Here is a 23,193-nt window from a genome sequence, read left to right as displayed (position 1 = left end):
TGGAAATTGTGTGCAACCCATCCAAAGGTTTAAAAAATAATAATAAAAGAAAAAATGTAAAAGTCCATACCCAGGCCCAGATTCACAAAGACTTACGGCGTTGTATCTATGCGCCTGATTCATAGATTTGGCCAAGATACGAGCGGCGTAAGTCTCCTACGCCGTCGTATCTTGGGGTGCATATTTACGCTGGCCGCTAGGTGGCGCATCCGTTGATTTTCGCGTTGAGTATGCAAATTAGCTAGATACGCCGATCCTCAAATGTACGTCTGCCTGGTGCATTTTTTTTACGTTGTTTACGTAAGGCTTTTTCCTGCGTAAAGTTACCCCTGGCTCTATGAGGCGTACGCAATGTTAAGTATGGACGTCGGGACAGCGTCAAATTTTTCATTGTTTACGTCATTTGCGTAAAACGTTCCCGAATAGGGCTTTGCATAAATTACGTTCACGTCGAAAGCATTGACTATTTGCGACGTGATTTCGAGCATGCGCACTTGGATACCCCCATGGACGGCACATGCGCCGTTTGTTCAAAACGTCAATCACGTCGGGTCACGATTCATTAGCATAAAACACGCCCACCTCTTCACAATTTGAATTAGGCACGCTTACGCTGGCACATTTGCTTCTGTAACTTAGGACGCAAGTGCTTTGTGAATACAGCACTTGCCTCTCTAAGTTGCGGTGGCGTAGCGTAAATGAGATGCGCTACGCCGGCCTATATATGCGCCGATGTACGTGGATCTGGCCCCCAGTGTCCAAATATGACCCAAAGGCAATCCAATCCATCTAAAGAAAGGGGGGTAAAGACTGCGCTAATGGTGCTTGAATAAAGAAATAGTATGAAAGAAAAAAGCTGCGACACAAAAAACATGTGATAATCATGTGAACAGTGTGAAATAATAGTATTATAGTCGCGCTAAAATGATATATCTGAAAATACTGTGAATATAAAATCCATACTAATGATACTGAAATTCACCTTAGTGTAATATACATACAATCAAAAATTCAAAATGAGTGCACAAAAAAAGAGAAGTAGTATATAGTGATAAACAATAATATAGATATCTCGTATCCTCTAGAAAAGTAACCAATACAAATATTGGTTACACATCAACAGTGTCAATAAATATGTGACACAGCGTGTCAAAAAGCCATAATGTCCGCAAGAAGATTTAGATGAAAAATCCAGTCCCACAGGCAAAGAGGGGGTGAAGAGTGCAGGGAATGAATCAGCCATCCGCCACCACCACAGTAGATTCCTCCTTGTGTTCCACACACAGGTGAGAAAGAGGGGGGGGGGGGGAGAACCCTTACGAGATTCGTTGGACCTCAGGTGACAAGGTTGTATAGGCTTTAGCAGGTATACCTCTGCAAGGTTTGAGATCACTGGGTTCCTCCTGGGCACCTCATCCTCATAGATGTCAAAAATGAGGGGGACACTCTCTTCAAAATAGACCGATCCATAGGTAATATGGAAATTAATAAAATAAAGGTCGCAATAGTGCGTTAACTTTAAAAAGCACTGAGGCGTTTATTGCTACGTGCTTGCAAAAAAAACGATACAGGCAAGCGAAGGAAATATAACATTAAACATTAAAAACAGCCGGCACAGCTAAACATCCCTACACCCGTGCTTCCGTCGTTACGTAGCACCGCCCTGACCAGTTTCGTCAGAGATGACTTTATCAAAGGGCCAATCCATCTATCCTAACAACGCAGGAAGCAGAAAATGCCCCACCGTTGTACAGTGCCTTGTGTGCTGAATTTTACATTCACAGCTCTGTAGATTGGATTGCCATCAGATCTTAGTTGGACACTGGGTGTGGACTATGTATGCACATTTTTCATTACCGTATTTTCCGGCGTATAAGACGACTTTTTGGATGCAAAAAAATGCATCCAAAGTCGGGGGTCGTCTTATACGCCGGGTACGGTCTCCATGCAGCTGCGATCGTCATAATTTCAAAGCCGTCTTCTCAGCACGTCCTCGCTGTCCTGTGATTGGCGGAACAGAAATCTTCCCAGCAGCTCCTCTGTTCTGTTTTCTGCCTATCACGGATGCCTTCTCATCCTCGGACGAGATGAGAAGGCATCCGTGATTGGCGGAACATAGAACAGAGGCGCTACTGGGAAAATGTGTGTTCTGCCAATCACAGGACATGCTGAGAAGACGGCGTGCGGCTTTGAAATCATGGACGCTCGCAGCAGACGGAGACTGTCACCGGCCTGCAAAACGTGAGTGATGGCACAGTGGGGGGGAAAGTGGGGGCATGCAATGTGATGGCACTGTGGGGGAATGCAATGTGATGGCACTGTGGGGCATGCAATGTGATGGCACTGTGGGGGAATGCAATGTGATGGCACTGTGGGGCATGCAATGTGATGGCACTGTGGGGGAATGCAATGTGATGGCACTGTGGGGGCATGCAATGTGATGGCACTGTGGGGGAAAGTAATGTGATGGCACTGTGGGGGCATTTAATGTGATGGCACAGTGGGGGCATGTAATGGCACAGTGGGGGCATGTAATGGCACAGTGGGGGCATGTAATGGCACAGTGGGGCTTGAAAAAAAGGGGGTAGTCTTATACAGTGAGTATATCCCAAAACCAAAAATTTTCCTGGAAAATTAGGGGGTCGTCTTATACGCCGGGTCGTCTTATACGCCGGAAAATACGGTATTTCCTTTATTACTTTTTTTTCCAACCTTTTGATGGGTTGCTCACAATTTCAATTTGTTATGATTATAAATATGGATTTATAGAATGAGTACAAGAATTTAGTGTTTTTTTTTAAAGTATTATTCTTATTTTTCCTGCATCCAATACCCCCAAATATGTTGTAAGGGTAGTGGTGCCCACAGATGATGAAGACCAGGAATATGTCACTTACTGCATGCTGAACAGGTAAGTATGCTTTTCTTGTATTCCAGAAAGCAACTGGCTGTAAAAAAAAAAGCAAGAAAATAACACGTGAACAGAAAACAAATCAATTATGTTTCTAAGAATGGCTTGTTCTAAGTTTCTGAGCTGTTAATGGAATGTGTGTTTTTGCTACAATGCGGTACATTCTAGTCATTTTTTAAAGCTCAGCTGCATGCATAGAACTGGTGAGCCAGGGAGGCTGCATGTACCATACTGTGAAAAAGAATTGCTGCCTGTAAAATAGGATATTAAACATTCCTCTGTTTTCTATTTCAGCAGATGTCTGTGCAAGGGATTGGCTTTTTGCCTGGAGATGTGAGTAACTATATTTATATTTCCATTCTGAAATAAATAGCAAATAGCCAGTGTAACAGTCCTGGGTCAAATGTATTTTATCGATTGATCTTGTTTTAATAAAAAGTTAAATTATTGCAGATCAGAAGCCACAAACTTTCCTTTTATTGACCCACTGACCTGGGTGAGGGAAATTGGATTTTTTGCATTATAGCTAGTTATTCTTAGGTTTTCTATTCTCAAGGGACACTTCTGTGTTCCTGCAACATCCTCATGACAAAATGTGAACTTGCAAGGCATGGCACTGAAACAATCAACGTTGTAAATAGTATTTACGACTCATTTCATTTGTTTTTGACCTATAATAGCTTTTGAAGTATCTTTGAATCCCATGGGAGATGTTCACATTTTCCTTGTTGCAAGATCGTGTTCAGTGGTATGTTGTCTCTTTGTAAAGGTTTCCAATGTTAACTGAAGACAGATTCCGACAGCTGTAAACAAAGCCTTGCATGCTGTTAATATAATAATGTTTCCATATTTAACAGCATATTAAAAATTGAACATTCAAACCATTTAATATATACATGAAATACATATATGTAAACTGTTTTACCTGCCAAATGTTGCACCCTCCTAGGAGGTCAGGGAAATGTGTTCATTTTGGCTCTTCTGTGCAGCAGTTTATTGCTTTTGGCTGTTCTGAATTCCACAGGCTGCAGGTTTGATTGCTCTTTCCTGCCTTCTAGAGGCTTTTGCAATATAGAGAGTTTAGCAAGGCAAATGACCAGTCTGAATATTTATTGTGCTCCAGCCAATCCCTGGGGAGGTGTAACCAGAAGGTGTCTGGAGAGGCATATATATTAATCTGATATTTAGAGCAATGGTTTCTTTATCCTGTCGGAAGTAATCCACCAGTCTGGGTAAGTGTGGCTACCCCCATATAAATCCTCTATCCTGAGTCCATGTCATTTTTAACTGAGGTTCCAGCTGGGGGTGGGGGCGCTATCACTAATGGTCTACTTATGAAGCTTGTCAAGAGACAAGAGAATCCTCATCTGGGGACCTGGTCTGGAAAGCTCACTGCCCTGTGGAAGTTAGAAATGGTCTGGCTGTCCTGTGGCATTGTGAGCATTTATCTCTCCCACACAGAGTGTCTGGTGGATACTGGAAGAATGCATCTGGTGATCCTGTGACATTGTGAGTACTGACCTGAGCTCAGGGTTCTAGTGACTGTGTGCCACATCTCTTGGGTGGAGTGGTCAGTAGGATTTCTGCCTGGGATTGCATCTACAGAAAGGGACTCAGGTCTGCCCTCTGCATTTGTTCCCGCTTGGAGACTGCTTAGAGAGACTAGAGATGAGCCGAACACCCCTACAGTTCGGTTCACAGCAGAACATGCGAACAGGCAAAAAATTTGTTCGAACACGCGAACACTGTTAAAGTCTATGTGACACGAACATGAGACATCAAAAGTGATAATTTTAAAGGTTAATATGAAAGATATTGTCATAACAAGTGTTTGGGGACCTGGGTCTTGCCCCAAGGGACATGTATCAATGCAATTTTTTTTTAAACGGCCGTTTGTTAAAGGGGGCTTCCAGATTCTGATAAGCCCCCCACCCACAGACCACCACAACCACTGGGCAAGGGTTGTGGGGATGAGGCCCTTATCCCCATCAACATGAGGACATCCTCCCCATGTTGAGAGCATGGTACGATTCAGGAGGGGGGGGCGCTTTCTTCCCCCCTCTTTTCCTGCGGCCTGCCAGGTTGCGTGCTCGGAGAAGGGTCTGGTATGGATTTTTGGGGGGAACCCCACGCCATTTTTTTTGCCACGGAGTTCCCATTAAAAGCCATACCAGACCTTAAGGGTCTGGTATGGATTTTTGGGGGGAACCCAACGCCATTTTTTTTTATTTGGGCGCAGGGTTCCCCTTAATATTCATACCAGACCTAAAAGGCCTGGTAATGGAATTTGGGGGGACCATCTGATGTCAGGTCGTCTGGCTGAGGGTTAAGCTTTTCAATAGTAGCTTTAGTTAATAAGGCATGTTTTAACTTTAAAATAAATAAGTGTCCAGTTTAAAAAAAAAAATTGATGGGCTAAAATAGGGAAAGCTCCTAAGATGCAAACCATTGGTGTCACTAGTAGGATTACTTTTACCAACATTCCTTCCTAATGATGCTCATTTATAGCCCATCGTAAAAGTTTTTTTAAAGCTGGACACTTATTTATTCAAAAGCTAACATGCCATATTCAGTAAGGCTAGACAGGCTACTATGCTATTGAAACGACCCCTCATTTTTAATTCCATTTAATTTACAATATGACTTGAGTCGCAACTGTATATGCTATTTTTTTTAATTGCTATTTTTTTCTCATGAAAGTGGAGTTATACTTTAAGTGTGATCATATTAAATTCTTGACATATTTTTGAGCTCATTAATTATACATTTTCTTACATTTTGCACATATTTTTTTTAATATTGACATACTTAATACACATTATTTTTATTATAATATGTCCAATTTAGTATCACTATGACTATGAACTAACTAAAATGAACCCCCTGGCATCCGTCTAAAAATAGATACATGCCAATATTATAAATGTATAAAATGGTTTTCTTGTTGGGGTCTTTTTCGTGGTGTAGTGGGCCAATGTCATTTCTCTTTTTCTGTCACCGTATTGGTTGGTCTGACACATATTGTGTGGGTCAAGATCTCGAGGAACTCGTGCTCACCCGTTGAGTTCAATGTTGCTTAACAATATCAAAAACATATGTCCTTTGTATACTTGAAATTATTGGTGATTAATCTTTTTTATATTTTCTTTTCTCGTTTAGTAGCATCCCTTACATGTACTTCCTGATGAAGCCAAGACGGCGAAACATGTAGAAGATCATATGTAAAGGATTGTGTTTTTATCTGCTACAGATATACTAAATTGATTACTTATTGTACAATTATTTTATTGACTTTTGTAAATAACATTTTTATATTTTAACAGTAACATGTGTATCAACAATTTCACACCCACAATATCCCATTCTCAATTTCCTTATTAGTATTCTAGTTTTAACATTATCTTTGAACTATAAATACTCGACACAAAATCTTTTTGACAGCTACTTTCACGTCGCTGTTCCTGAGGCTGTATATGAATGGGTTAAGTAGCGGTGCAATAAAAGCATATAGCGCAGCAATCAACCTATCCTTATTCATGGAATAGCTTGATTTGGGTCTAAAGTACATGAAAATAGCAGAGCCATAAAACACAGTGACAACAATAAGATGAGAGGCACAGGTTGAAAAAGCTTTCTTTCTCCCAGAGGTAGATTTTATATTTAGTACTGCTGAAATAATGTGCACATAAGATGCAATGGTTAATAAGAACGCGCTGACAATGACACAGCCACATGCCACTAGAAGGACAATTTCATTAATCTCTGTAGCAGAACAAGCCATGTCAAGGAGAGGAGGGATGTCACAGAAGAAGTGGTTGATGGTCTTAGCACCACAGAAGGACAATGTGAATGTGAGAACCACGTGTATTAAAGAGTTTATTGCTCCACTAATCCATGAAACAGATATAAGCCCTTGACAGGTTCTCTTATTCATGACAACGCCATACAAAAGAGGATGACATATGGCATTATAGCGATCATATGCCATTGCTGCAAGCATGTAGCACTCTGTGCCACCCAATAGCAAAAAACAAAACATCTGCGCCACACAACCCAAGAAAGAGATGGATTTATTTCCTAGCAGAAGACTTGACAATAACTTGGGAACTGTGGTTGATATGTAACAGATCTCCAGAAAGGAGAAGTTAGCTAGAAAGAAGTACATTGGCGTGTGAAGGCCTGAATCGAACCTGTAGGCGAAAATTATGGAGAGGTTGCCAATCACGGTCATGATGTAGATGAACAAAAACACGGCAAACAGTAAATGCTGGAGGGTGGGAGCTTCCGAAAATCCCACAAGAATAAATTCTTCCATCAATGTTTCGTTCATGTTTCCCATTCTGATTTATGAATCTGATCATGATTGATTAATAAAAAACAAAACTTCAGGTGGACATTGAAAAAGACATAAATAAATGCAGTTATATACTTTATTCATTCCAAAAGGTAATTTATATGCAGCTTGTATAAAAACCTACATTTGACTTGATTTCATTGCCATTTAATCTCCTGTACGGCAGCAAACAGACTGGGAAAAAGGGTGCTTCTTGGGGCCAATCACATATTCTGCTTTCACATGCGCTTATAAGAAACATGATAGCAGGACAAAAGAGCACAGAGATGACCTCATCAATCTGTTCCTGTTCCTGTTCCTTTAATATTCTGTTACAGATTAGTGATGAGCCTGCGGTTCGAGTCAAACGCAAGTTCTACTCAAACATTGGGTTTTCGCTTGTTCGCGAATTCCGAACATTATGGGGCGTTCATGGGAAATTAGAGGGCCGCGTAGCGCACCATAATGCACTGCGAGATCTCAGTGCATTGATGTCCGATGATTGGCCAAAGCATGCACCTGACCTGCATGCTTTGGTCAATCACAGCGCGCTCTGCAGTGAGAGACATTATTTGGCCTCTCACTGCTAAGTCCACGCCCCACACTATGTAAGGCTGCTTACAAAATGGCTATATATAGTGTAATGAATGAGAGCAGCAAAACAAAATTTCTACAGAAAAAAAATGTAATTTAAAACTGCTCGTGGTTGTAATGTATTGCCGGATTCTGGCAATATAGATAAAAATCAATTAAAAAAGCAGCGTGGGTTCCACCCCCAGTCCTTAACAGGCCCTTCAGGTCTGGTATGGATATTAAGGGGAACCCTGCACCAAAATAAAAAAAATGGCGTGGGGGGTCCCCCCAAATTCATACCAGGCCCTTCAGGTCTTGTATGGTTTCTTAAGGGGAACACTGTGCCAAAATTAAAGAAATAAATGGCGTGGGGCCCCCAAAAAATCAATACCAGGCCCTTCAGGTCTGGTATGTCTTTTTAAGGGCAATTTGTGCCAAAATTAAAAAAAAAACGTGGGGGTCCCCGAAAATCCATACCAGACCCTTATCCGAGCATGCAACCTGGCAGGCCGCAGGAAAAGGGGGGTGACGAGAGAGCACCCCCCTCCTGAACTGTACCAGGCCACATGCCCTCAACATGGGGAGGGTGCTTTGGGGTCCTCCCAAAAGCACCTTGCCCCCATGTTGATGGGGACAACGGCCTCATCCCCATAACCCTTGCACGGTGGTTGTGGGGGTCTGCGGGTGGGTGGCTTTTCAGAATCTGGAAGCCCCCTTTGACAAGAGGATCCCCACCCCCCTCTATGTGAATGGGATACATTGTACCCCTACTCATTCACCAAAAAAAGTGTCAAAAAAAGCAAAAATTACAGGAGACAGTTTTGGAGAATTCCTTTATTTAAAAAAAAAGTGTCCTGTGATGTCCATCCATCTTCAATCACAGAGGTCCCGAAAAAATATATAAAAATTCTGCCTCCATGGGAGGCGTCCCGCTGACTGCAGCCTTTTCGCGGTGACAGTTGTTATATAGTCCAGGGCAGGGCCACCCAGTGATGTAAACAGGTGACCCCGCCACCTCTTACATCACGTGATGTCAGAAGGGGTGGGGTCACTCAGCTACATCGCCAGGTGGCCCCGCCCTTGGCTATATAAGAGCCGTCACCGCAAAAAGGCTGCAGTCGGCGGGACGCCTCCCATGGAGGCAGATTTTTTTTCTTCGGGACCTCTATGATTGAAGATGGATGGACAACACGGGACACTTTTTGACAATTCCTTTATTAACCACTACCCCACCGTGCCATAGCGAAAATACTGCTACAGCGCGGTGGAGTTATTCCGGGACGACGTCCCTGGGACGTCCTCCCAGAATCCTTCACTCGCGCGCCCCCTGGGGCGCGCTCCCGGAATCATCTGTGAGCGCCGGGTCTAGAAGACCCGGCGCATCACAGATCGCGGTAAATCGCCGCTGATAGCGGCGGTTTACCACGTGATCGCTCCGTCAAATGACGGAGCGATCACTTGTAAACAAACCGGCGTCATGTCATGACGCTGGTTCCTCCCTCTACTCTCTGTACCGATCGGTACAGTGTGAGAGGAGAGGGGGGAGAGCGGCAGCAGCAGCAGCTGCTGTGGCTGGATCTGTGACAAATGCAGTCACAGATCCATCCCTCCCTCCCTGTGCAATACTCTGCAATTAACCCCTCATACCCTGCAATACCCCCATACCCCCCATACTCTGCAATTAACCACCCATACTCTGCAATTAACCCCCATACTCTGCAATTAACCCCCATACTCTGCAATTAACCCCCCATACTCTGCATTTAACCCCCCCATACTCTGCATTTAACCCCCCATACTCTGCAATAACCCCCCCATACTCTGCAATAACCCCCCCATACTCTGCAATAACCCCCCCCCATACTCTGCAATAACCCCCCCAATACTCTGCAATACCACCCAATAACCGCAATACCCCCAATACTCCGCAATACCTGCTAATATGACAGAAACTAGATTTTTTATTTTATTTTTTACAGAATTTTCAGAGTTTTTTCTTTTATAGCGCAAAAAATAAAAATCGCAGAGGTGATCAAATACCACCAAAAGAAAGCTCTATTTGTGGGAAAAAAAGGACAAAAATTTCAGATGGGCACAATGTTGTATGACTGAGTAATTGTCATTCAAATTGTGAGAGCGCCGAAAGCTGAAAATTGGTCTGGTGAGGAAGGGGGTTTAAGTGCTCAGTGGTCAAGAGGTTAAACAAAAACCAGTCTCCTGTAATTTTTACTTTTTTTATACTTTTTTGGGTGAATGAGTAGGGGTATCATGTACCTGATACCCATTCACATAGGGAGGCCGGGATCTGGGGGCCCCCTTGTTAAAGGGGGCTTCCAGATTCTGATAAGCCTCCCTCTCGCAGACCCTCACAACCTTCGGGCAAGGGTTGTGGGGATGAGGCCCTTGTCCCCATCAACATGGTGCTTTGGGGGGTCCCCAAAGTACCCTTCCCATGTTAAGGGCATGTGGTCCGCTATGGTTATGGTTCAGGAGGGGGGGCTCTGTCGTCATCCCCCTTTTCCTGCTGCCTGCCAGGTTGCGTGCTCGAATAAGGGTCTGGTATGGATTTTGGGGGGACCCCCACGCCATTTTTTTAATTTATTTATTTAATTTGGCGCAAGTTTTCTTTTAATGATTTTTATCTATATTTTATCTATATTTTTATCCGGGATCCGACAATACATTACAGCTGCAGGCATTTTAAATGACACTTTTATACTTACTCCCTTTTTCAAATCACCTGTGCAAAATAATGGAAAGCCTGAAAACATGACCTGTTGGGGCGCCTTGAGGACTGGAGTTGAGCAACACTGTACTAGAGAGTTTTTTTCACGCTTTAACCAGACACTGATAAAAGTCACAAGACTGCTATATACTGCTGACGAGAAAAGGTATTTACAGTTTATATTTACTAAAATAAATGCATTTCCATGTTTTGTGCACTGTGGGAGACCAGATATAGTGAATGCAGGGTCCTGGGTTTAGTAACACTTTAATGACCTCTCGGTATGAAAGGTTAACATCTTGCTGTGAAGTTTCCAGGAAATAAATGATGTCTATTACAGTTATTCCATCTTGTTTACTAGAATCCACATCTCCAAATATCCTGACAAACTGGCAGTAATTTAGACAATATGTTATGAGAACGTGAAGTAGAGATCTGCAATACAGCAGATGGCCTTAGACTTAGAGGATGGTTTGAACACATTACAAATGTCTACTTTTTCCAAACACCATCTCTATCCTAATGACTTTCTGAATGGTACATGGCAGCAGCTATATTCCATCCTAAATAATAAGCCAATTACCTGACAGTGAATTTTGTACTTACCGTATTTATCGGCGTATACCGCACACTTTTTTGCCCTGAAAATCAGGGCAAAATCGTGGGTGCGCGGTATACGCCGATACCCGCTTTCCCGCGCCGAGTTTGAATACTGCGCCGACATATACCGAGCGCAGTACACTCGTGTATAGTCGGGCAGTCTCGGCTCCTTCCGTGCTCACGTCCTGGACGTACAGGACGTCAGCGCGAGAGTTGCCAAGCCTGCCCGACAATACACGAGTGTACTGCGCTCTGTATATGTCGGCGCAGTATTCAATCTCGGCGCGGGAAACGAGCGGGGAGGACGCGAGGACGCCGCAGAAGAGGACACCCGAAGCCGCAGACGGACGGCGGACCCGACGAGGCCGCCGATGGACGCCGCACAAGACACCAAAACTGTAAGTACAAAAAAACTTTTTTCCACAGGAATCCGCTGCAACTTTAGGGGTGCGCGCTATAGGCGGGAGCGCGCTATACCCCAATAAATACGGTATTTTGAACAGTAACTATGATGTATTCTCTTGTATGCCATTGCCTATGTATGTATTAGATGATTCTTCAGATGCCTTACAGCCTGACTAACTTTGTCACTTTGTAGACAACAGCACAAAGTCATTTTAAAGCGGGCGTTCACCCTTAGAGGGCACTTTTTCCCCTTAGATTCCTGCTCGTTTTCTCTAGGGGAATCGGCTATTTGTTTTAAAATATGTGCAGTACTTACCCGTTTACGAGATGCATCCTCTCCGTCGCTTCCGGGTATGGGCTGCGGGAATGGGCGTTCCTTCTTGATTGACAGTCTTCCGAGAGGCTTCCGACGGTCGCATTCATCGCGTCACGATTTTCCGAAAGAAGCCGAACGTCGGTGCGCAGGCGCAGTATAGAGCCACACCGACGTTTGGCTTCTTTCGGCTACGAGTGACGCGATGGATGCGACCGTCGGAAGCCTCTCGGAAGACTGTCAATCAAGAAGGAACGCCCGCTCCCGAAGACCCATACCCGGAAGCGACGGAAGAAGATGCATCTCGAAAACGGGTAAGTAATGCTCATATTTTAATACAAATAGCCGATTCCCCTAGACCGAACGAGCAGGAATCTAAGGGGAGAAAAAAAAAATTTAATAAATGGGTGAACTCCCGCTTTTATAGGTCTGTTTTGCTGTGAAATTCTGACCTTGAAAATCCAGAGAACAGACATTTTTAAAATGTATAAGGTGTAAGCAGAAAAAAAAATTCTATTCCGTTCAGTATGAGACTTAATAAACAAAACTAGTGAAGCATGACTGCCAGAGTTGGATTAGCTTGCAATATCTAATCTAGAATATGGAAATGAATGTTCTAGTGAGGATGCCTCACATGTCTTAAAGGGAATCAACAAAAATTGTCTTTAGACATACTGTATGTGAATGTTCCTATGACCACGTTGAGTAGAATTTCCCCATGTTTATCAGGACAAGGTCCCTAATGGCATAGGGGTGTGGCAGGTGTGCCTGGGCACACCCTCATCCTGGGAATGGCAACCTGTCAATTGCAATGTACTTGCCAATCAAGGTCAGGTGACAGGTAAATCGTGATTCTTCCTTGCAGACCCCCAGAACCTGGACAGAAGAAATGGCGGGGGTGGAATTTAGTAGAACCAATCTGTATGTTCCTCCTGCAGCAGCTGAAAGTAGGCTTCTCTCCCTCTCGCTGACATTAAAGCGGAGGTTCACCCAAAAAACAAGTTTATAACATTACATTCAGTATACCTCAAACATGTACAGTATGGCGTGGTTTTTTTTGGGGGGGGGGGGTGTACATACGGTATTATCTGTATTTTCCTCCCGACTTCCGGGTACTCACTCCCGCGGGACTGGGCGTTCCTGTGCAGTGCCGCAATGTCATCTGGGACTTTGCTCATATGATTGACGTGCCTGAGAAAAACTCCCACCGGCGGATAAGGCGCAAAAGCCAAACTGCGAGTCGGCTCTATACGGCGCCTACGCACCGACTAGGAGCCGTGTAGAGCTGACTTCACAGGCTCTATACGGGGAAATGACAAGTCATTTCTCCCCCTGACAGGACCGGGAGCTGTGTGTTTAAACACACAGCTCCCGGTTCTCGCTCTGTAACGAGCAATCACGGGAACCCGGCGGTGATCGCGCACGCCGGGCACGCGTGTGGGCATCATGGGCGCGCAGGGGGCGCACGCGCCCCTATTGGCTGAACGGTGAGATGACATATAGCTACGTGATCTCGCCCACCAGAGCCGACCTGCCGCCGGCTGGTCGGCAAGCAGTTAAAGGTGTGATTTTAACTGCATTTTTTGTCTCCGTCTGATTCATGGTTCCTGACATATACTTACTTGCTCTGTGTAATAGTTTTGTACAGAGCAGCTAGGATCCTCCTCTTCTCAGGTCCCACAACAGTGCTCCTGGCTACTCCATCCTGCCAGGTGCCCCCACAGCAAGTAGCTTGTTCTGGGGGCACCCAAGCAGGCATGCTCCCATCCCACGGCTCTATGTGTCCATTTACAAATGAAGCTGTGCCTCACCCCCTCAGCCACCTGATTAACTCACTGGCTGAGATTGACTGACTGATTAGCTTCCACTGCTGTCAAAGCCAATCAGGAGTGTGAGTCCCTGAAGGGTCACAGCTCTTGTAGACATCGCTGTATTGTGAGAGGGCTCAGGTAAGTATTAAGGGGGGCGGGGGCTGCTGCAACCTTGTGCCTATACAACAGGAATGGGTCCTGGAAGGCAGGTATATATCACTGCTGTTTGGGTTGTGGTCACTTTAAGGGAAACGATAAGGTAGAGTACTCAGGGATTCTCATCTATGTCGGGTGAGAGGTTCTACGATAATCCGTCACAAAGAGGGAAAACTGACTTGCAGGCAGGGCCGTCTTAATAGCATCATGGGCCCCTGGGCAAAGTAATGCTCTGGGGCCCCTACAATGGAGACAGTGCAGGTAAACAGAAATCAAGTAGGTAGGAGGAAGGGGATATCTAGGGTGAAGAGGGGTCAGAGTGCTGGGGGGACATCTGGGATGTAGAGGGTGTTATACCTGAAGGGTTCCACATGTACTGGCACTTTAAGGCTGGCTCCACCCAGCAGTGATGACAAGGGTCAAGGGGTATAGTAGCCATCTTAGAGAGAGCACATGTAGGAAGCAGAGATATGTACTGTCCTGAGATGCATGTTGCAGTGTACAGCCTGTACTGAAATAAACATCCATTGTTCCAGACCAGAGTCTTGTCTCTCTCACAACACAGAGGATATCACAGAGTGGCAGCCCGGTCTGCCCCAATTTTGGGGTAGCCCGGGCTCAAGGACAAGCTGCTTTGGGGAAAGGGCAGGGCCCCCCCATGCAGCTGGGGCCCCTGGGCAGTGCCCAGGTGTGCCCTCTCATTAAGAAAGCCCTGCTTGCAGGACTGTTAGCTGATGTCCAAGAATTGTTAAAGTGGTTGAAAAGGCTCCAATTGTATTTCTTAAAAAAATAAATATGTTATACTTAGCTACTCTGTGCTACTCTTCCAGGGTCCCACACTAGCAATCCAGGCTCCTCCTCTGCGTGCACCACCATAGCAAGCTGCTTGCTATCGGGATGCACATGCAAGCTCACTCCTGAGGCAGGCTTTGTGCATTTATAGACACACACAGCGAGGTGAGGCCCCCGCCCCCACTCCCTCCTCACATGATTTGATTGAGAGCAGAAGGAGCCATTCGCTCCTGCTGCTGCCTCTGTGCCTGTGTGGAGACAGAGAGTGAGCACACTGAGCTAAATAGCTTCCTTTACCTTACTGCAGTCCTGTTTTCATGTCCTCATTGTTCGTTTTTGCTATGATGTTGCTGTAATCCTTCTCTGTTCTGAACAGTCTGTTTCCTGATGAAAAAAGTCATGGGAGCTTTCTCTCTGTGGCACTAATCAAGGAGGTGTGATTACTGTGTGTCTTAAACCCCTCAGAACCAATCACTTTCGTTTTACAAACCATCACTGCCCTCTATTGGCTCTGTGTCTCTGTACTTCACAGAAGCATGAAACTAGATGCATAAACTAAACTAAAACTACAGGTACATTATATGATTGATTTTTATCTATTTTTAATCATTTTTAAAAGGAATCAGTTAACTATTATGGGCCATATTCTCTAAAAATATCCGCCTGCTGCGCTTAGGGCACTTACACTCCGCTGTCCCAACTTACTGGAGCAGGTGTTGTATTCCCCAAACACTTGCTCCATAAGTTGGGACAGCGGAGTGTAAGTGTCCCGGCGTAGCCTGGCGGATCTCCAAGGGGACGTCTTCTATTCAAATGAAGCGCGCCCCCGATGCGAAAGAACTGGGCATGCGCCGGGCTGCAAAAAGCCCAGTGCGCATGCTCCAGTTCTCGGCGGAAAACGTCAATGACGCCGACGTGTGCGTCATTGACGTAAAGTCGTATTCAAGAACGACTTACGTAAACGACGTATCCGACGGAAAAACACGACGGGGACCCGACGCCATCCGTAACATGGCCTACCGAGACTTGCGGAAATTTAATCCTCCATATAGCAGGACTAAATTTCCGCTTACGCAAACGACGTTAGCGATGGTTACGCGACGCGAACTCGTTCGGGAATCGGCGTAGAAGGATCATTTGCATATGCAAATGACTCCTTCACGTAAATGCCATCTAGCGGCGGCCGGCGTCATTGCATTTAAGATCCGCCAGTGTAAGTGACTTACAGATGGCGGATCTTAAGTGTATCTATGCAAAAATGATTCTGAGAATCAGGAGCATAGATACACTGGCCAAAAAAGGGAGTTACGATGGAGTATCTGACTTACTCCATCGTAACTTCACTGAGAATATGGCCCTATGTCTCTATACCCTGTAAACAGTCATTTCAGCAAAACAAATGTTTCCCTTTACAACTCCTTTAATGCAGAGAATGAATTAATGAAAAAAAAGTATGCCCTTTCAACCACTTTAAAGCGGGGGTTCACCCGAAAAACCAATTTTTAACATTAGACTGAGGCTAATTGTGGGAAGCAGAATCGGGTGTTTTTTTTTTTTAAATCAATGCAGTGCCTACCGTTTTAGAGATAGATGTTCTCCGCGGCTTCCGGGTATGGTCTGTGGAACTGGGCGTTCCTATTTGATTGACAGCCTTTCGACCGTCGCATACAGCGCGTCACCAGTTCCCGAAAGTAGCCGAACGTCGGTGCGCAGGCGCCGTATAGAGCCGCACCGACGTTCAGCTTCTTTCGGCAACTCGTGACGCACTGTGACCGTCAGAAGCCTGTCAATCAAATAGGAACGCCCAGTCCCGAAGATCATACCCGGAAGCGGCGGAGAACATCTATCTCTAAAACGGTAAGTACTGCATTGTTTTAAAAAAAAAAACACCCGATTGTACTTCCCACAATTAGCCTCAATCTAATGTTAAAACATTTTTTCGGGTGAATCCCTGCTTTAAAGCGGGAGTTCCGCGGGAAAACTGTTTTTTTTAAATACTTTCTTGTAACGCTGGTGGTACAAAGAAAATAGTACTCACCAGTCTCATCATCGCAGCCGCTAGCAGGACGATATCCCTCAAAAATAGATTTTATAAAATTTCGTTATGGACATTGCCATCTTTACTCCGGGCACTCTGAAGCCCTCCTGTACGATCTTCCGGGATGCGCGCTCTATCCCGCGCAAGCGCAGTGTGATGGCGAGCCGCGCCGTCAACACTGCATACTTACAACGGGCAAATTGTATCCGCCCCCGGTCACATGACCGTCACATGACCCGGTGCAGTCATGTGACGTTTGAAATCTCTCGAGATTTCTCATCTGGCTGCTGTAAAGAATAGTGTCATCGTCCAGAGACACACGTGATAGCTCCCAAAATTCATTGCGGTGCAAAGCGACACGCCCAGTCCCGCAACCCTAGAACCAGGAAGTGCCTGGACGAGCAGCCATAAAGAAGGTATGGAGATTTTTAGAATTTTTTTGAATAGCCAAATCTTCGGGGGGACTAGTGAATCGGACAAAGTGACAAAATCGGGTGAACCTACACTTTAAGTCCTGATATAGAACTCAGAGACCTTTGATGGAAAAGAGCCTCCAACCCCGGACCTGAAGGGGTTAACCCACATGCAAGAGAGGGCTGAAAGGGGCAGGAAGCAGTCGACAGGTGTCCATGAGGTGTTGTGTGAAGCCGGATCCACTTGTGAGAGAGAGATGTGTGCTGCTCAACTAAGGAGATGGTGGGGACTTGAAACCCTGTTAAGGGACGAGTGAATGCCGGCGGTGAGCCAACAGTTTGTTTTCCCAGAGATAGATGGACTGTTTTGTTTATTTTTAATGCTGAAGACAAGGGCCCTTTCACACGGAGCGGATCAGTAATGATCCGCTCCGTGTGTCCGCTTTGCTCAGCGGGGATCCTCCGTAAAATCCCTGCTGAGCTGGCAGCTGACAGGGCGGTCCCCGCACACTGTGCAGGGACCGCCCTGTGTTTCCTCCGCTTTCCCCTATGGCATAGTTGCCAACATTGCAAAAAATAAATCCGGGACACTTTTTTGCATGTAGGCGGAGACTTTATAATTAGGGGGCGTCACATTCGTTTAAATCAGAGTCCCCTCCACACTTGTGTCATCAGAGCCCCTCCACACTTGGGCCCCCCCCCAGCACATTCCTTTCCCCACTATGGCCTGCTATAGATCTGTGTGAATAGCTTACCGGTCAAGTTAGAAGCCCCGCGACTCCCGCAACTCGACCAGAGTCTGTACCTGCACTAAGTCTGATGACTCTGCAGGCCGGATAAAAGCACATAGCGGGCCGGGTTGATCAATCATACCTTTGCAGACCCATGAACTAGGTGGCGGCAGCGGCGGGTAGAGGAAGATCGCATCCCATCCACATGTTCAGTGGATATCGGGGAGGGGCCGCCAAAAGAGAGAAGCCGATTGGCTGCCCCTCTCCTCTACACTGAACACAAGAGGACTATAGGAAACAACACAGTGGCGGCGGCGGCCATTTTGGTGTAGCCGTTGCCGTTTTTTGGCAAAAACATTTTTGAATTTCCCGGGACAAAGTCTCGAGTCGGGACAAAAACAATCCGGTACAAGGGTCCTAAATCCGTGAATGTCCCGGGAAATCCGGGACTGTTGGCAACTATGCTATGGGGGATCGGACGAACACGGACCGCATGTCCGTGTTCATCCGATCCGGCAGACGGAAGAAAAATAGGATTTCTTCCGTCTGCAAATGCAGATCTTTGCGGAGGCGGACACATTACGGGTGTCAGCGGATGAACATAGGGACCCATGTATGTCCCGTTTTCATGGATGAAAATGCGGACATTCGGTCCGCTAGTGTGAAAGAGCCCTTATAGCTCAAAAATAAACTCTGTTTGCTTTTACCAATACGGCTGGCTGGCGATCTGGATCCCCAACATGGTGGTGCACAGTCATGTTGGAACAGGAAGGGGCCATTCCCCAAAGCAAAGAATGTGAGGTACTGGCTTCATCATTTTTCTGGCTCCTAACTGAAGATGGTGCAACTGATGTGACAATAATAAATTGCAGGTTTTTGCCTTGGGTTTGTTTTAAAAATCAACAAGAAAACTCATATATTTTTTTTAATATAAATTCATTAATCTGATTGCCTAAACGGAGTCTTGAAGTAATGTTATATTATTGATCGTTTGACAGCTGAATTATGAGGGGAGTTGTTTTGCTTTTTAGCCTATTCAGATCATTTAATTATAGCATGGGGATTTATTAAGTAGATATTAAATCTTACATCCTATGGAATGAGATTTTCACTGTGATCGTTTTATCTTTTCTAGTATCACTATGAGTATTTATCACTGTGCTAATGAAGCATTTATCAACACAATATTATTAAATTAGTTTAAGGTACACTGAAATGCCCCGTACACACAATCAGATTTCCCGTCGGCATAAACTCTGAAGGGGTTTTTGCGCCGGAATTACGCTCAAGTAGCCAGATTCACGTAGGCGGGCGCAACGTTAGGCAGGTGTAGCGTATGGCATATACGCTACGCCGCCGTAAGTTAGAGAGGCAAGTGCTGTATTCACAAAGCACTTGCCTCCTAAGTTGCGGCGGCGTAGCGTAAATGGGCCGGCCTAAGCGTGCCTAATTCAAATGTGAAACAGGGGGGCGTGTTTTATGTAAATGACTGGTGACCCGACGTGATTGACGTTTTTAATGAACGACGCATGTGCCGTCCGTGGACATATCCCAGTGTGCATTGCTCCAAAGTACTCCTTTTCGACGTGAACGTAAATTACGTCAAGCCCCGATTCGCGTACGACTTACGCAAACGACGTAAAAAGATAGGCCTGTTTCCGACATCCATACCTTGCATGGGATGCGCCACCTAGGGAGCAGCTTTATCTTTACGCCGGCGTATCTCTAACGTAAACAGCGTAACTAATTGCGACGGGCGCACGTACGTTCGTGAATCGGCGTATCTTGCTCATTTGCATATTCTACGGTGAACTCAACAGAAGCGCCACCTATCGGCCAGCGTAAATATGCACCCTAAGATACGACGGCGTAGGAGACTTACGCCGCTCGTATCTTAGCCTAATTTAAGCGTATCTGGTTTCCAGAATACGCTTAAATTTACAATGGCGTAGATTCAGAGTTACGACGGCGTATCTACTGATACGCCGGCGTAAACGTCTCTAAATCCAGCTATATAAATTTTGCTCAAACCAATAGATAAACGCTTATTGCAATTTTTTTTACCAAAAATAGGTAGAAGAATACGTATTGGCCTAAACTCAGGAAAAAAAAATATTTTTTATATATTTTTGGGGATATTTATTATTGCAAAAAGTAAAAAATATTGCATTTTTTTCAAAATGTTCGCTCTATTTTTGTTTATAGCGCAAAAAAAAAACGCAGAGGTGATCAAATACCACCAAAAGAAAGCTCTATTTGTGGGGAAAAAAGGACGCCAATTTTGTTTGGGAGCCACGTCGCACGACCACGCAATTGTCAGTTAAAGAGACGCAGTGCCGAATCGCAAAAACTGGCCAGGTCCTTTAGCTGCCTAAAGGTCCGGGTCTTAAGTGGTTAAAGCACACATGCAAGATAAAGGAAAACCTGCAAACATGGCCTGTTGGGGGTACTTAAAGCGGGGGTTCACCCTTAGAGGGCACTTTTTCCCCTTAGCTTCCTGCTCGTTTTCTCTAGGGGAATCGGCTATTTGTTTTAAAATATGTGCAGTACTTACCCGTTTACGAGATGCATCCTCTCCGTCGCTTCCAGGTATGGGCTTCGGGAATGGGCGTTCCTTCTTGATTGACAGTCTTCCGAGAGGCTTCCGACGGTCGCATCCATCGCGTCACGATTTTCCGGAAGAAGCCGAACGTCGGTGCGCAGGCGCAGTATAGAGCCGCACCGGCGTTCGGCTTCTTTCGGCTACGAGTGACGCGATGGATGCGACCGTCGGAAGCCTCTCGGAAGAATGTCAATCAAGAAGGAACGCCCGCTCCCGAAGACCCATACCCGGAAGCGAAGGAAGAAGATGCAGCTCGAAAACGGGTAAGTACTGCTCATATTTTAATACAAATAGCCGATTCCCCTAGACCGAACGAGCAGGAATCTAAGGGGAGAAAAAAAAAATGTAACAAATGGGTGAACTCCCGCTTTAAGGACATGGTTTGAGAACCACTGCACTACAGCAGAAGACATTGCTTATATGAAAATAATAATTCTATTAATTACAATTTATGGATTATATTCTGTAGATAGCAGATATTACAGAGATGCCTTACCTCCTTATCCTTCACCAACTATCTGAGAGCCATCATTCATACATGATGGATACATTGTCATCTAGGCAAGGGCTGTTATTCTAATAGTAATTGCCTAAAGCATATGATGCCAAATAAATACTGATGTGCTGGGATGTCATTGCCTAAGAAAGAACCTATGTTATCCTCTAAGGTATAAATATGCACAGAAGACTAATGACTAATTATATATAAACTGGGGACAAATAGTTTATTTTTATTGTGACAGATGAGTCCAGACTTTTTTTTGCTGATAAAGTTCAATTTTGCTTAAGAGACAATTCCTGTTTTTTTTTTAATCTTTATTAACTATGCCAAATAAAACAAAAGGGTAAGTTACTAATGTTATCTTTCAAATTTTGAAACTGTGCTAAAATCAGAAAATTATGTTTTTATTTTATTTTACTTGTCTATTACTTGCCCAAACCAGGTTCTAGAGTGTTCCTTCAGTAGTCATTAGGGGGCAGATCCACTAACATCGGCGCTTCTCTCCGCCCGGCGTAGTGTATCTCAGATACACTGCGCCGCCGTAACTTACTTTTTTTTTTTGTATCCTCAAAGATTTCCCGCCGTAAGTTACGGCGGCGTAGTGTAACTTAGGCGGCGTAAGGGCGCGCAATTCAAATGTATGTGATGGGGAGCGTGTTTTATGTTAGTACGTCGTGACCCGACGTAATTGGCGTTTTTTTTAACGGCGCATGAGCCGTCCGTGGGGGTATCCCAGTGCGCATGCTCGAAATTAAACCTGAACAAGAAAATGCTTACGACGGTGACGTCATTCTACGCAAAGCCCTATTCGCGAACGACTTACGCAAACGACGTAAAATTTTCAAAATTCGACGCGGGAATGACGTCCATACTTAACATAGGATACCCTCATATAGCAGGGGTAACTGTACGCCGAAAAAAGCCTTACGGAAACGACGTAAAAAAATGCGCCGGCCGGACGTACGTTCGTGGATCGCCGTATCTAGCTAATTTGCATACTCGACGTGGAAATCGACGGAAACGCCACCTAGCGGCCGGTGGAAAAATGCACCTATGATCCGACGGCCTACTAAGACGTACGCCTGTCGGATCGATCCCAGATGCAGTCGTATCTTGTTTTGTAGATACAAAACAAAGATACAACGCGGGAACTTTGAAATTACGCGGCGTATCAATAGATACGCCGGCGTAATTCGTTCGTGGATCTGGCCCTAGGAGTATACTTCATGTAGAAGACTGAAATAAGATCCATCAGCCCTGCCTTAATTGTTTTAACATTATTTAAAGTGGAGTTCCACCCATTTGTTTATGTTTGTCTGTGCTGCATGTGTTCAGAATGGACAATTTTTATTTAATTTGTTGCTTGTAAATACCTTTATTTTGTAATCCTTCATTACTTCCTCCTCCTTATTAGCCTAGGCTATTAAGTCACAAGGCTATTTGCAAGGGTTTCTGGGATAGGCATCATGTTTCCCAGTAGTCCTTGCAAACCTGACTGAAACCTGACTGAAACCTATTACATTGCTTGTGCAGCACTGAGCATGTGCGAGATATGCAAAGCTGAAATCCAGGAAGTCATACTTCATGATGCCCACACTTGAGATGGGCACGGTCTATTTCTAGATTAAAAACTATCTAAATGCTGTAACAACCTAACAGAACGGACCTTAGTTTACAGACTAACTTTACTAGAATACATTAAGCTTGTGTATTACAGGGGTATTTATATTTAAAAAGTGAAATTGTGGGTGGAACTCCCCTTTAAGTGAATGTAAAGGATCTTTTTTTTTTTTTCTTTTGCAACCACTGGACCTTCGGAAGGTTTTACCCCCTTCATGACCAGGCCATTTTTTGCTATTCAGCACGGTGGTATTTTAACTGGATATTGCATGGTAATGCAACACTGTACGCAAATTACATTTATACAATTTTTTTACATATGTGATCAGCAATGTGTTTTTTATTTTTTTGCTATTTAAGTGACAAAAAATAACAAAAATATTGAGCAGAAAAACAATATTTCTGTTATAAAACCATAGCTCCCAACTGTCCCTGATTTCGAGGGACTGTCGAAATGTCCCTCTGTCCCTCATTCCTCCTCATTTGTCCCTCATTTTGGTCTAATCTATACAGTTGTATATAAAATGCACTTTTTATCTATCAAAAAGTGTTTCCCCAGTGCTAAACCTTTCATCTGATTTCTAAATTGCTGCATTTGTAAATTCCAAAAGCCAATATAAAGGAATAGTAGTGGTAACAAAAAGCACTTGTGGGTTTAACCAATCTTG

At 44.7% G+C, this 23,193-nt stretch overlaps 1 protein-coding gene across 1 annotated transcript; it reads right to left on the bottom strand.

Moving 5' to 3' along the window:
• Positions 1 to 5,697: 5,697 nt before the first annotated feature.
• On the bottom strand, positions 5,698 to 7,251 carry LOC120915604 (olfactory receptor 5V1-like). The gene has a single exon (XM_040326258.1). It carries the CDS (start codon positions 7,248 to 7,250, stop codon positions 6,309 to 6,311), a length of 942 nt encoding a protein of 313 aa, XP_040182192.1. The 5' UTR covers position 7,251; the 3' UTR covers positions 5,698 to 6,308.
• Positions 7,252 to 23,193: the final 15,942 nt, after the last annotated feature.

The sequence above is a fragment of the Rana temporaria genome, chromosome 10, assembly GCF_905171775.1.
Source record: "Rana temporaria chromosome 10, aRanTem1.1, whole genome shotgun sequence".
Classification (NCBI taxonomy): domain Eukaryota; kingdom Metazoa; phylum Chordata; class Amphibia; order Anura; family Ranidae; genus Rana; species Rana temporaria.
This window is presented reverse-complemented; position numbering and strand designations above follow the sequence as displayed.